We start from the raw sequence: 12,037 nt of genomic DNA on the forward strand, positions 1-12,037 counted from the left end.
TATAAGTGCACTAAAAATCAAATTATACACATAGATCTGAGAAACAAAATCTATATATACCCCAAATTGGGGTTGGGATTAAAACTGTGAGATGGTAGGAAATTACTCCCAGTGCTCTAACTCAATCGTGAATGCCAGTTGCTAGCGGCGTGAGATACCGTTCGGTGGGGGTGCTGATAGTGCCTATACCCGTGGCCCCCCAACAGGTACTGCACTCACCCTTCCGATTCCCCCTTTTTTCTGGTTTGAAAAGGTAGCGCCATATACCAACAACATCTTTCACTCATCAGCCTGTAATGTGGCCCTTTTGGCGCTGGACCCTGGGAAATGTAACCCTGGTTAAATACTTACCCAAGGTGATTTCAGCAGGGTGCTCTACAGTTCCAAGGGAGTGGACCCCATATAACAGGGGGACCCATTCCTTGATGGTCATGGACGGAGCTCGCTGTAGTAGGTGAAGTTTGGGTCCTATTCAGGATCCTGCGGCGGGACGGGTAAGTGTTCCTTTTCCGTTTTTGCAAAAAAAAAAAGATGTTTGTTGGGAAAGGAATAGCACAAAATTTTCTTTAGCCGCAGTACTGTTTTTCTGCCACAAGATGGCGCTCTTTGGCAGGTTTGTTTGTCTGCATTACAGATCTCGGTCAGCTTGGTCCATGTGCTAAAATGCGCGTGTTCCCCCTGGCGCATGCACAGCGAGGAGCGGCGCTCGTGAAGTTTTTTTCAACTGAATGCTCCTCAGGCAGAGGAGCTTAGGATCTCTTGCTGGATAGTCGGCTGATCAGGGGAAGCGTTGCATGTCTAATAATATCTGTTTGGGCATGTTGTTACAGTACATGGCAAGGAATAGGGTGTTTTTTTTTCTGTCATAGCTTTTAATGCTGGATCACAGTAGATCTACCTTGGTGCAAACTTTTTTAATTCTGGGTCTTCTTTATGTTTAAAGCAATGTCTTTCAGAAAAAGAAGCTGGGGAGCAGCAGGGAAAGGGTCAAATACCCCCGCACCAGGAATAAATTCTCCTAGTCCGGTTCCCACTGCATTTTCTTCCTCAGAAATACCTGAAGCTACTGGCCAATCTGAGCCTTTACGTCGTCTATCAGATATTGTTGCTACCTCTGATGCTCCTGTTTCTCCCTATGTTACTAAGGATGACTTGGCATCTGCCCTGGCTAGCCTAGAGGGTAAAATAGCTGGGTTGATTTCTTCTGTTTCTCAGGGTGGGAAGAAAAGGGATAGATCCCCTTCTCCTGCACCTGGGCCCAGGAAAGAGGTAAGGCCTATAGCCCTAGATCCTACGGGGGCTTCTGGTCTAGAACCAGATTGGGCAGTTGAAGATGATGAGGAGGTAGCCATTGGTGACATGGAGGAGTCACAGGCTGAACATATTTCTTCTTCAGAGGATTATGATTGTGAGGAACATCTTATGGCATCTCAGTCCCTAAGATTGCTGACTCAATCCCTTACTGAAATGGTGCGGGTTGGGTTTGAATTGCCTCCTTCGGCGGTATCTGAGGCCTCCTGTTCCTCGCTAGGCTCTTTATGTCCCCAGCAGGGTGTTCAGGCCTTTCCTTTTCACCCCCTGCTGCAGCAGATGGTGTATGCAGATTGGAATTTTCCTGACAGGTTGTTCATGCCTCCAAAGAGATTTTCTTTTGCTATATCCTATGGAGGAGAATTTCAAGAAAAAGTGGGCTGTGCTGTCTGTTGACGCTGCCATCTCCTCTGTGAATAGGAATTTAACCTGTCCAGTTGATCATGCCCAAGTGTTTAAGAATCCAGCATATAAGAAACTGGAGTCCTTATTTAAGACTTCCTTTGCTGTTGCTGGCTCTGCTGTTCGGCCAGCTATTGCAGCTATATATAAGGGTCCGTTAGTCATTGAAGGACCCTTTTAAGAGGCTATCTAAGGCTCTGCCTATTCGGAGTGAATCTGCGGATGTTTCAACAGAGATCTCTCGTGCTTAAGGATTCTATCCAACAAGTATCCCGGGTGACCCTCCTCTCTGTTATTATGCGCAGAGTTCTGTGTCTGAAAAATTAGTCTGCAGAAATGCCTTTTACAAAATTGTTGACAGCTTTCCCCTTTTATGGGGAACGTCTTTTTGGTGAGGATCTGGATAAATATACCCACAAAATGTCGGGGGGGGGGAGTGCATTATTATCTGGAAAGAGAAGGAATAAAAACCCGTATTTTAAGACTCCGAGTGTCACTGTCCCTACCAATACAGCATCATTGATGCAGTTTCGACGGCCTCAGCCGTCAGGTTTCAGAAGGCTTCAAGGTCAAAAGAAGCCCTGGGTCCAAAAGCCTGGTAAAACAAGTTCTAAGTCCACCATATGAAGGGGCACCCCCACTCACTCGGGTGGTGGGAAAACTTTTACAGTTTTAAAAAACGTGGGAACGAGTGGTTTAAGACAGGTGGGTCTTATCCACTGTAGGTCGGGGCTACATGATGATAGTTTCGAGAGTTTTCTCCCTATCGGTTTCTGGGCTCAAATATTCCTACATGCCCAGAAAAAATGAGGCCCTTGTTCCAGGCCTTAGAACACCTGTGGATCCAGGGTGTAATTGTGGAGTTTCCAGTCAGGGAAAGATTCACAGGGTTTTATTCAAACCTCTTTACAGTGCCAAAACCAAATGGCGAGGTGAGACCCATTCTGGATCTCAAGGCTCTGAATCAATATTTGACGGTATGGTCTTTTCCCATGGAATCACTCCGCTCGGTAGTAGCCTTTCTAGGAAGAGGAAACTTTATGGCCTCCATAGATATCAGGGATGCGTACCTTCATTTGCCAATCTTAAGGCCCCATCAAAAATTTCTGCATTTCGCATTGGGCGGTGCCATTTCTAATTGTGGCCCTGCCTTTCGGCCTTGCTACAGCTCCTCGAGTGTTTACAAAGGTTTTGGCGCCGGTGTTGGCTTCTCTAAGGGCTCAAGGCATCTCAGTAATAGGATACCACCACGACCTAATGCTCAAGAATCATTCAAGCCCAGGTCTGACACAAGATGCGTCTCTTACAATCCAGTTCTTAGAGAGTCTGGGTTGGATTATCAAAAGTATCAACAGAGAAAAGTTGGCCTTAAGGCCTGTTCAGGTCCTGAAATATCTAGGTTTAGTTTAAACACCGCTCAAGCAAAGATTTTCTTGCCATCAGAGAAGGTTCTGGCTCTAAAGAAGCTAGTTTGGTTCGTAAGAGGGAAAAAGTTTCCCTCCATTCGACTGGGCATGAGGCTGCTAGGCAAAATGGTGTCCTCCACTCCAGACTGTTTCAGAACAGTATTCTTTCAGCTTGGAACAAGAAGGTCCAAGCTTTTGATTGCCCAATGTTCCCTCCCCCCAAGGGTAAGGCGGGATCTGATGAACTCAATTAAAGGGACTCTTTTCTGCCGGTAGCCTGGAAAGTGGTAACCACAGATGCCACCCTTCTGGGCTGGGGTGCTATCCTGGAGGATCTGTCTACCCAGGGTACGTGGTCTCGGGCGGAAAAGATTTTACCCATCAATATTCTGGAAATCCAAACTGCCCGTTTGGCACTGAATTATTGGACGTCCAGACTACAGGGATGTCCTGTCAGGATTCAGTCAGACAACTCGACCCTAGTGGCTTATACCAACCATCAGGGCGGCACCAGGAGCAAGTCGATTCAGAAGGAGGTGAACCATATCCTATCATGGGCAGAATATGTTCCATGTCTGTCAGCAATATTCATTCCAGGGGTGGACAACTGGCAGGTGGACTTTTTAAGTAACCTGCAGCTGTGTCCAGGGGAATGGTCCCTACACCCCGAAGTGTTTTGGCTGATCTGTCAATGTTGGGGTACTCCCGATGTAGATCTGTTGGCATCCAGGTTCAACAACAAACTGGACAACTTTGTTTCCAGATCCAATAGATGCTCCGGTGACTCCTTGGTCATGGTTCAATCTAATTTATGCATTTCCACCAGTTCAGCTTCTACCTCGGCTGCTGAACAGGATACAGGTGGAGGGGAAACCGGTGATCCTGGTGGCCCCAGTGTGGCCCAGGAGGTCTTGGTACACAGAAATTGTAAGGTTAGCAGTGGGGAAGCCATGGTTGCTGCCATGATCTGCTATTTCAAGGTCCCATATTTCATCCTGCTTTACGGTCGTAGAATTTGATAGTCTGGCTATTAAAACCAGAATATTAAGAGACCCGGGGGGTCTCGGCTTCGGTTCTGGCCACATTGATCAATGCCAGGAAGCCTGTTTTCTAGGAAAATCTATTACAGAGTTTGGAAAGCCTATATCTCTTGGTTTGAATGCAAGAAATGGCATCCTCGAAAGTATGTTATTGGGAGAATTCTTGCCTTTCTTCGGTTAGGGGTGGACTTGAAATTGGCATTAGGAACCATTAAAGGACAAGTCTCCGCCTTGTCAATTTTTTTCCAGAGACCGTTGGCTACGCACTCACGTTCTATACAGAGTGTTTCGCCTTCCCTGATTTACCCATTCCCACTACCTTCCAAAAAAATATATATATATGATCGACATCGGTTTTTCATTGTGGATACCGATATTATGGCCATTGGTATCGGCCGATATGGCCTGATATTATGTACATTTGAAGTTTTGGGGAAAAAGACCATTTTTGACACAAATCTGGTACTGAACATGTTAATTTTTGTTTAATATTTAATGGCTGGCTTGCTGGCACCCTGTGATAGATGGCTGGCTGGCACCCTGTGGTGGGTGGGTGGCTGGCTGGCTGGCACCCTGTGGTGGGTGGCTGGCTGGCACCCTGTGGTGGGTGGCTGGCTGGCTGGCACCCTGTGGTGGGTGGCTGGCTTGCTGGCACCCTGTGGTGGGTGGCTGGCTTGCTGGCACCCTGTGGTGGGTTGCTGGCTTGCTAGCACCCTGTGCTGGGTGGCTGGCTGTCTGGCACCCTGTGCTGGGTGGCTGGCTGTCTGGCACCCTGTGCTGGGTGGCTGGCTGTCTGGCATCCTGTGGTGGGTGGCTGGCTTGCTGGCACCCTGTGGTGGTGGGTGGCTGGCTTGCTGGCACCCTGTGGTGGTGGGTGGCTGGCTGGCTGGCTGTCTGGCACCCTGTGGTGATGGGTGGCTGGCTGGCTGTCTGGCACCCTGTGGTGGTGGGTGGCTGGCTGTCTGGCACCCTGTGGTGGTGGTTGGCTGGCTTGCTGGCACCCTGTGGTGGTGGGTGGCTGGCTTGCTGGCACCCTGTGGTGGTGGGTGGCTGGCTGGCTTGCTGGCACCCTGTGGTGGTGAGTGGCTGGCTTGCTGGCACCCTGTGGTGGTGGGTGGCTGGCTTGCTGGCAACCTGTGGTGGTGGGTGGCTGGCTTGCTGGCACCCTGTGGTGGTGGGTGGCTGGCTTGCTGGCACCCTGTGGTGGTGGGTGGCTGGCTTGCTGGCACCCTGTGGTGGTGAGTGGCTGGCTTGCTGGCACCCTGTGGTGGTGAGTGGCTGTCTTGCTGGCACCCTGTGCTGGGTGGCTGGCTGTCTGGCACCCTGTGGTGGTGGGTGGCTGGCTGTCTGGCACCCTGTGGTGGTGGGTGGCTGGCTTGCAGGCACCCTGTGGTGGTGGGTGGCTGGCTTGCAGGCACCCTGGGGTGGTGGGTGGCTGGCTTGCAGGCACCCTGGGGTGGTGGGTGGCTGGCTTGCAGGCACCCTGTGGTGGTGGGTGGCTGGCTGGCTGTCTGGCACCCTGTGGTGGTGGGTGGCTGGCTGTCTGGCACCCTGTGGTGGTGGGTGGCTGGCTGTCTGGCACCCTGTGGTGGTGGGTGGCTGGCTTGCTGGCACCCTGTGATGGTGGGTGGCTGGCTTGCTGGCACCCTGTGGTGGTGGGTGGCTGGCTTGCTAGCACCCTGTGGTGGTGGGTGGCTGGCTGTCTGGCACCCTGTGGTGGTGGGTGGGTGGCTTGCTGGCACCCTGTGGTGGTGGGTGGCTGGCTGGCTGGCACCCTGGGGTGGTGGGTGGCTGGCTGGCTGGCACCCTGGGGCGGTGGGTGGCTGGCTGGCACCCTGGGGTGGTGGGTGGCTGGCTGGCACCCTGGGGTGGTGGGTGGCTGGCTGGCTGGCACCCTGTGGTGGTGGCTGGCTGGTATCGGGCTGCTGTGGGTGGGTGTATGGCTGTGATACACTCCCGCGTGACTAGTGCCGACTCCAGACGAGGCTGTCCAAGGCGAGGGAGGCTGCCTAAGAAGGCAGAATGATGGCAATATCTAACTTTCGGGGCCGATTCCGATATATTGGGGAAAGTGCATATATATAATATACAGTATAGGCTATTACTTCTCTGAAAATGCTTGTTGTATTGTATTGTTTTCTATTTTTTTTTTTTTAATAATTTTTTTAAGTTTTTAAGAACAATAAACAGTGGCGAAGATGAAATCCAAAACTCAAATTTTCATTTGTATAATGATATTACCATAGAGAAGACACTCAAGAATGCATAATACATTGAAGTGCTCTACAAAAGCCGTGAAGTACCAGGAAGAGAAGAGGAAGGATGGAGATACAAGTGTCATCGGGCTCTGGAGATTTTGCTTATGCCGTGTGAAACATGAAAACATCTTGAAGTGGAGAGAGAGAGAGAGAGGCAGAAAAGAGAGGGGAAATAAGGTGAAGTGGAAGCAGTTAGAAAGAAGGATGGGAGCAAGTCAGGCAGGACTGGTAGGGGGGTAACGCCGCTCTTAGGAATCGAGGCACTGAGGTCATTATCATTAAAGGTCCAACAATCTGTGGTCAAAGTCAGGCTGTAGATAAACCACAGTTCACAAATATGGCGGAATTTGGACATATTGCCATGAAACCTAGCATTCTCCATTTTCTTTTTTTTTTTTTTTGGCTTTACCAAGCCCCAGTGACCCTTGCAGCAAGTAAAACACATGTACTTTTTTGGTTCAAATGGTACAGCCAATCTTGGGAGAGTCAGCACATTCTCATCTGCACAGTAGCTCCGCTGAGAGCTGAACAAGACACCATTCCTAATTCCATTTTGCATTTTCCTGTCTCTTACAGACTTTGTGCCCGTCACCTTCATGCTCCCAGCAGATTACAACCTGTTTGTGGAAGAGTTCCGGAAAAACCCTTCCAGCACCTGGATAATGAAACCTTGTGGGAAAGCTCAAGGGAAGGGAATATTCCTGATCAACAAACTCTCCCAGATTAAAAAATGGTCCAGAGACAGCAAGACCTCCTCGTGAGTAACCCGCATCATTCCAGATGCATTTATGACTCTTGATTTGTTAGCTCTGTTTTTATATGTAAACTGTCACCTTAAAGTAGAACTAAACCCATCGATCTAACTGTTTTTCTAAAACCATTACATTCAATGCATGAGAGGGATACTTTGTTACTCTTACTCAGAGTTGTATAAGTACTCGAAACCCATACTTGAGTAAAAGTACAAGTGCTCGATCAAAAAGTGACTTGAGTAGAAGTGGAAGTGCTCGATCAAAAAGTGACTTGAGTAGAAGTACTAAAGTATTCAACATTTTTTGTACTTAAGTATTGCAAGTAGTTTTTTTAAAAATTTTGCTACTCAAGTACTGAAAGTAAAAGTACCAGTAGTTTTAAAAGAAAATTGCTACTCAAGTACTGAAAGTAAAAGTACAAGTACTGTTTTGTAGTTATTCAAGAAAGAAGTCAAAAGTTTGAACATCATATTGTTTTTTATTATTTCAAATGCAGCTTTTATTTATACATACAGTAGCATTTATTTTCGTATGCGCTGATAATACACATGTTTTGAGCTTCATGAAACCTGCCATCTACTGTTCTGGCAGTGGTAATTTTTATAATTGTAACGAGTAACTATGCAGCACAAAAAAAAAATATTGGAGTAGAAGTATTGAAATCATTGAAAAAATGTAGTGAAGTAAAAGTGGAAGTAGGAGAAAAAAATTCTACTCTAGGAAAGTACAGATACCGCCTTTCGGTACTTAAGTACAGTAGTGAAGTAGTTCTACTTAGTTACTATACATCTCTGCTCTTACTTTTTTTTTTTTTTTTTAATTTAACCAGCGGGTCGAGCAGGAAAAAAACAACTCGGTCCCCCCATCCACATATATGAGGTGAATGAGGGAATCGTCCCTGATGAGCTATTGTGTTCTGACAGCGAAGAGACAGAATACATTGATCAGTGCTGCAGTCTTATTACCTGCGCAGCTGATAGAGCAGGAAAAGTCCAACAGGACGGTTGTACAGAAGGTGATTGGTAGATCGAATTCTGTACAACCACTGTGCCCATACATGGATAAAAAGTTGGCCGGTCCCTGCTGAACCAGGCACATTTTGATCCATGTATGGCTGGCTTTATCTTGGAGTGTGACTGTAAAATGATAATAGCTGTAGTAAAGTTCTAATCACTTTCATCTATAGATAACCCAATGTTTATTTTGATCACCTTTTGCTCTGATGCATTCCTGAAACTTTTACTTGTTAGTCTGATTGTTATTACTCCTGTACATAATAACTATAAAAAAAAATAAAAGTAGTTTTCCACAAATGTTTTTTTAAGTTGAACTCCAGGCAGAGCGCTAAATATATACATTTTTTTTATCTGAAAAAAAATATAGATTATACATTAATCAGTTTTGTCTGCCACAGGAAATGTTCTTCTGAGATTTACACAGCTCTGCTCCATAACATAGGAGAGGGGGACGTAATCTTTTCCTTCTGTAATTTAGTCATACTAACAGGTCTTATCTCTCCCAAGCTTGAGATTGGACAGTGAATAGAGAAACACCAGTCTGATAAGCTCATCTCTTTGTCACTCTGCTATCTCCTCCTATTAGCTTGTTCCTTGCACTTCAGCACAACTGAATGGCTTCTTGTGCTGCTTCTCCACGTCCCAGTCTGAGCTCTGCTGTACAAGGGATTGCAAGAGGCTAATACCAACTCAAATTCAGGCACTTACACTGCTTGCATTAAAAAAAATAAGGGCTGTTTTAATTTAAAAATATAAATTGATTTATGCCTTGTATTCTTTATTTGTCTGGAGTTCAGCTTTCATGAATTAGTGTTATTTTTGGTGATCATTTTAGATACAAATAGTCCTAAATCTCTGATTTTTGTTTAGGTTTGTGTCACAGTCTTCCAAAGAAGCCTATGTTATCTCTTTGTATATCGACAATCCTTTGCTGATCGGAGGGAAAAAATTTGACCTGCGCCTCTATGTCCTTGTCACCACCTATCGACCGCTCAAGTGTTACATGTAAGAGGTTTTATATATGATTTTGATTATGATCAGTGGGGACTCTGTCATCCCGAGGGATTTTTGACAAAGATGAATGTAAAATGTTTCATTTGTTCTATCATTATCACACCCCAACAGGTGAAATCTGATGATCACTTCCAAAGCTCCTAACTATGCACTCAATCCTAGAAAAACTGTAAGCACTCAAGTTAAAGAGGAAGTAACCCCCCCCCCCCCACAAAAAAAACCCTGTAAGACAAAGGCATAATGAGCTAGTATGCATCGCACATGCGCGGGAGTGATGTAATCGCGCCTCTGGCTAATCAGATGGCTGGAGGAAGCGAACCAGGAAGGCCAAACATGTCGGACGGCACTGCGGGGGCTTCGTTCTAAGGTAAATATTTCATAATGAGCTAGTATGCATCGCATACTAGCTCATTATGAAATATTTACCTTAGAACGAAGCCCCTGCAGTGCCGCCCGCTCAGCGACAGAACGGCCGACATGTTTGGCCTTCCTGGTTCGCTTCCGCCAGCCATCTGATTGGCCGGAGGCACGATTACATCACTCTCGCGCATGTGTGCGGGAGCCGCCGTTCACGGCACAGGGCTCTGAAGCATCGGCACGGGTGGCCGTTCCTTCAGAGCGCATGCGCCGATTACGTCATCTGCTGCATTAACAGTAAATATCTCCTAAACGGTGCAAGTTTAGGAGATATTTACAGTACCTATAGGTAAGCCTTATTAAAGGCTTACCTATAGGTACAAGTTCTAAGAGAGGGTTTACAACCTCTTTAATGTAAATCACCTATATAGTAAGTTAAATCCTAAACCTGTTTTGCGCTATAGTAAAAATCCTCATCCACTTGCAAAAGCTCTCCAGTAATGTATAAAGCAAGCAAAAACTGCCAAAATGTGTGATTCAATATAAAGTGCAATAACAAAATAGTCCTTAAAAGTAAGTGAATGACAGTCCACATAAAAACACATTTGTTTCTTTCCACAAATAGATTTTCCAGCAATTGATAGATGTGCAGATTGCACCACTCCCGTGTTCACTCAAATTCACCCCAATTCACCCCAAGTGGACAGAGCATCACAAGTTCCGATGGACCCTAAGGCCCTTTCACACAAGCTTTCTGGTCATGTCCACTTCTCCGTTTTTCAGGCAGACCTGATTGGAAGCTCCATGTGGGTCTATGGGCAGGCTAACATAAATAGACTTATACACATATAAAAACAATGCCACGCTAAAATTGGTGTATAAGGATCCAACATGTGTTATAACACATAATAAAATCACAAATCTCTATTGTAAATACTATGTATATACATGTATGTAAAAAGTAATAACAATTAGCAAAAGTGCATTGTAAAAACAATAGTGCAAAGAAGTCTTTCAATATAGGTCCAAAAGTGCTTCCACTTTTCACTAAAAGAAAGTGCAACAGTGCAAAATATACCGCTGAATGAATAAATCAAAGTGTCCAAATCCGAATGATGAATTCCATATAGAAAAGAGAGTTCTGTGAACCAAACTGGAAAGAAGGAAAGGATACCTCCAGTGCTCCAATCACCAAATAGGAAATCTTGGGAGCGCTTACCAGAAATAGTGGACTCCATTAGCAATGGCAAAGAGTCCATTGAGCATTGGGTATAAAACTCGCTGAAACGACCATTGATGTATGGTCCCTCTTTCACTGGATCAGGTGCTCAAAGAGATAAAGAAGCTCCACATAGTGTAATAACGTCCAAAAACTGACATTTATTGAAATGTAAAAAACGTACATTTTCCATAAGAACAGCAAGCATTAGATAAGATCACATGTGTCTCGAATGGGCACAGTGTTGAGGAGAAAGCTCACTATAACCCTGGATCCTGAGCCGGTCCGGAGAATAAAACTGAAAAGGACTACGTCCGTTTGTGTTTTTCCCGGATTGGAGGTAGCCTGATGTATAGAGGCTGAAAGAGAGACGAACCCCGCCTGCAGTCACGGGGGGGGCTCTGGTGTTGGGAGGCAGGTGATTAGGAGCATGTTACATGTTACATCCTAAATATGGGTGTAATATGTAACAAATTCCTGAAGTTGAACCTATCCTTTATTGCAGGGGCAAGGCAACCTTTCAGAGGTTGAGATCTACTTGTACAACATGAAGGAAATCAAAGAACCTCTGGGGCACCAAGAGCAGTGTCTTCTGACCCCCTTTACATCACCCCCCCCCCCCCCCCCCCAAAGTAGTATCCGCTGCTCCCCTTCACATCACCCCCCAACAGTAGTGTCCACCTCTGACCCCCCAAAGCAGTGTCCTCTGCCCCCCTCATTCACATCACACCCCCCCCCCCCTCACTGTAGTGTGATCAGGAGACAGCATATTTCTGGATGGAAGGCAGAAGCGGGAGCTGCCAGAATTAACTTTTCATAATAACAACTTTGTGATTGGTTGCTGGGACAGCCTAGCAACCAATCGCTGAGGCAGCTCCCGACAATGCCCCCCCTTCAGCACTATGCTGCCTCCCGCTCTCCTGCCCTGCAGTAAACATGAGCGAGAAAGAGAGCGGCTGAGGCTGGGGGGAGGCAGAGCCATGCTCACCATCTACATGTCAGCTCCCCATGGTCGAATGGTAGATTGCGATCGATAGCTTGCTGACCAATACTTTAATGTATTACGATGCCTTTCATGTCTAGTACTGAAGCCATATACAGTGACATTTTTACCTTGTCAAACGACAAACCTTTATCTATATACAATGGGGAAAATAATTATTTGATCTCCTGCAGATTTTGTTTTCCCACATACAAAGAAATAAAGGGTCTATTCAGTGTTTTGGCTGAGGTTTTCATCCAAGATTGTACAATACATGGCC

The 12,037-nt window shown here is 46.2% G+C and overlaps 1 protein-coding gene across 1 annotated transcript in view; it reads left to right on the top strand.

Moving 5' to 3' along the window:
- TTLL1 (TTL family tubulin polyglutamylase complex subunit L1) overlaps window positions 1-12,037 on the top strand; it is a 74,307-nt gene that overhangs the window by 10,245 nt on the left and 52,025 nt on the right. Inside the window, exons 3-4 of the mRNA XM_082256539.1 lie at window positions 6,994-7,174; window positions 9,056-9,190. Of these exons, the coding sequence (XP_082112665.1) occupies window positions 6,994-7,174; window positions 9,056-9,190 (316 nt within the window). The remainder of the gene's footprint in view (window positions 1-6,993; window positions 7,175-9,055; window positions 9,191-12,037) is intronic.

This window comes from Pelophylax lessonae (genome assembly GCF_965119305.1).
Source record: "Pelophylax lessonae genome assembly, chromosome: 4".
NCBI lineage: Eukaryota > Metazoa > Chordata > Amphibia > Anura > Ranidae > Pelophylax > Pelophylax lessonae.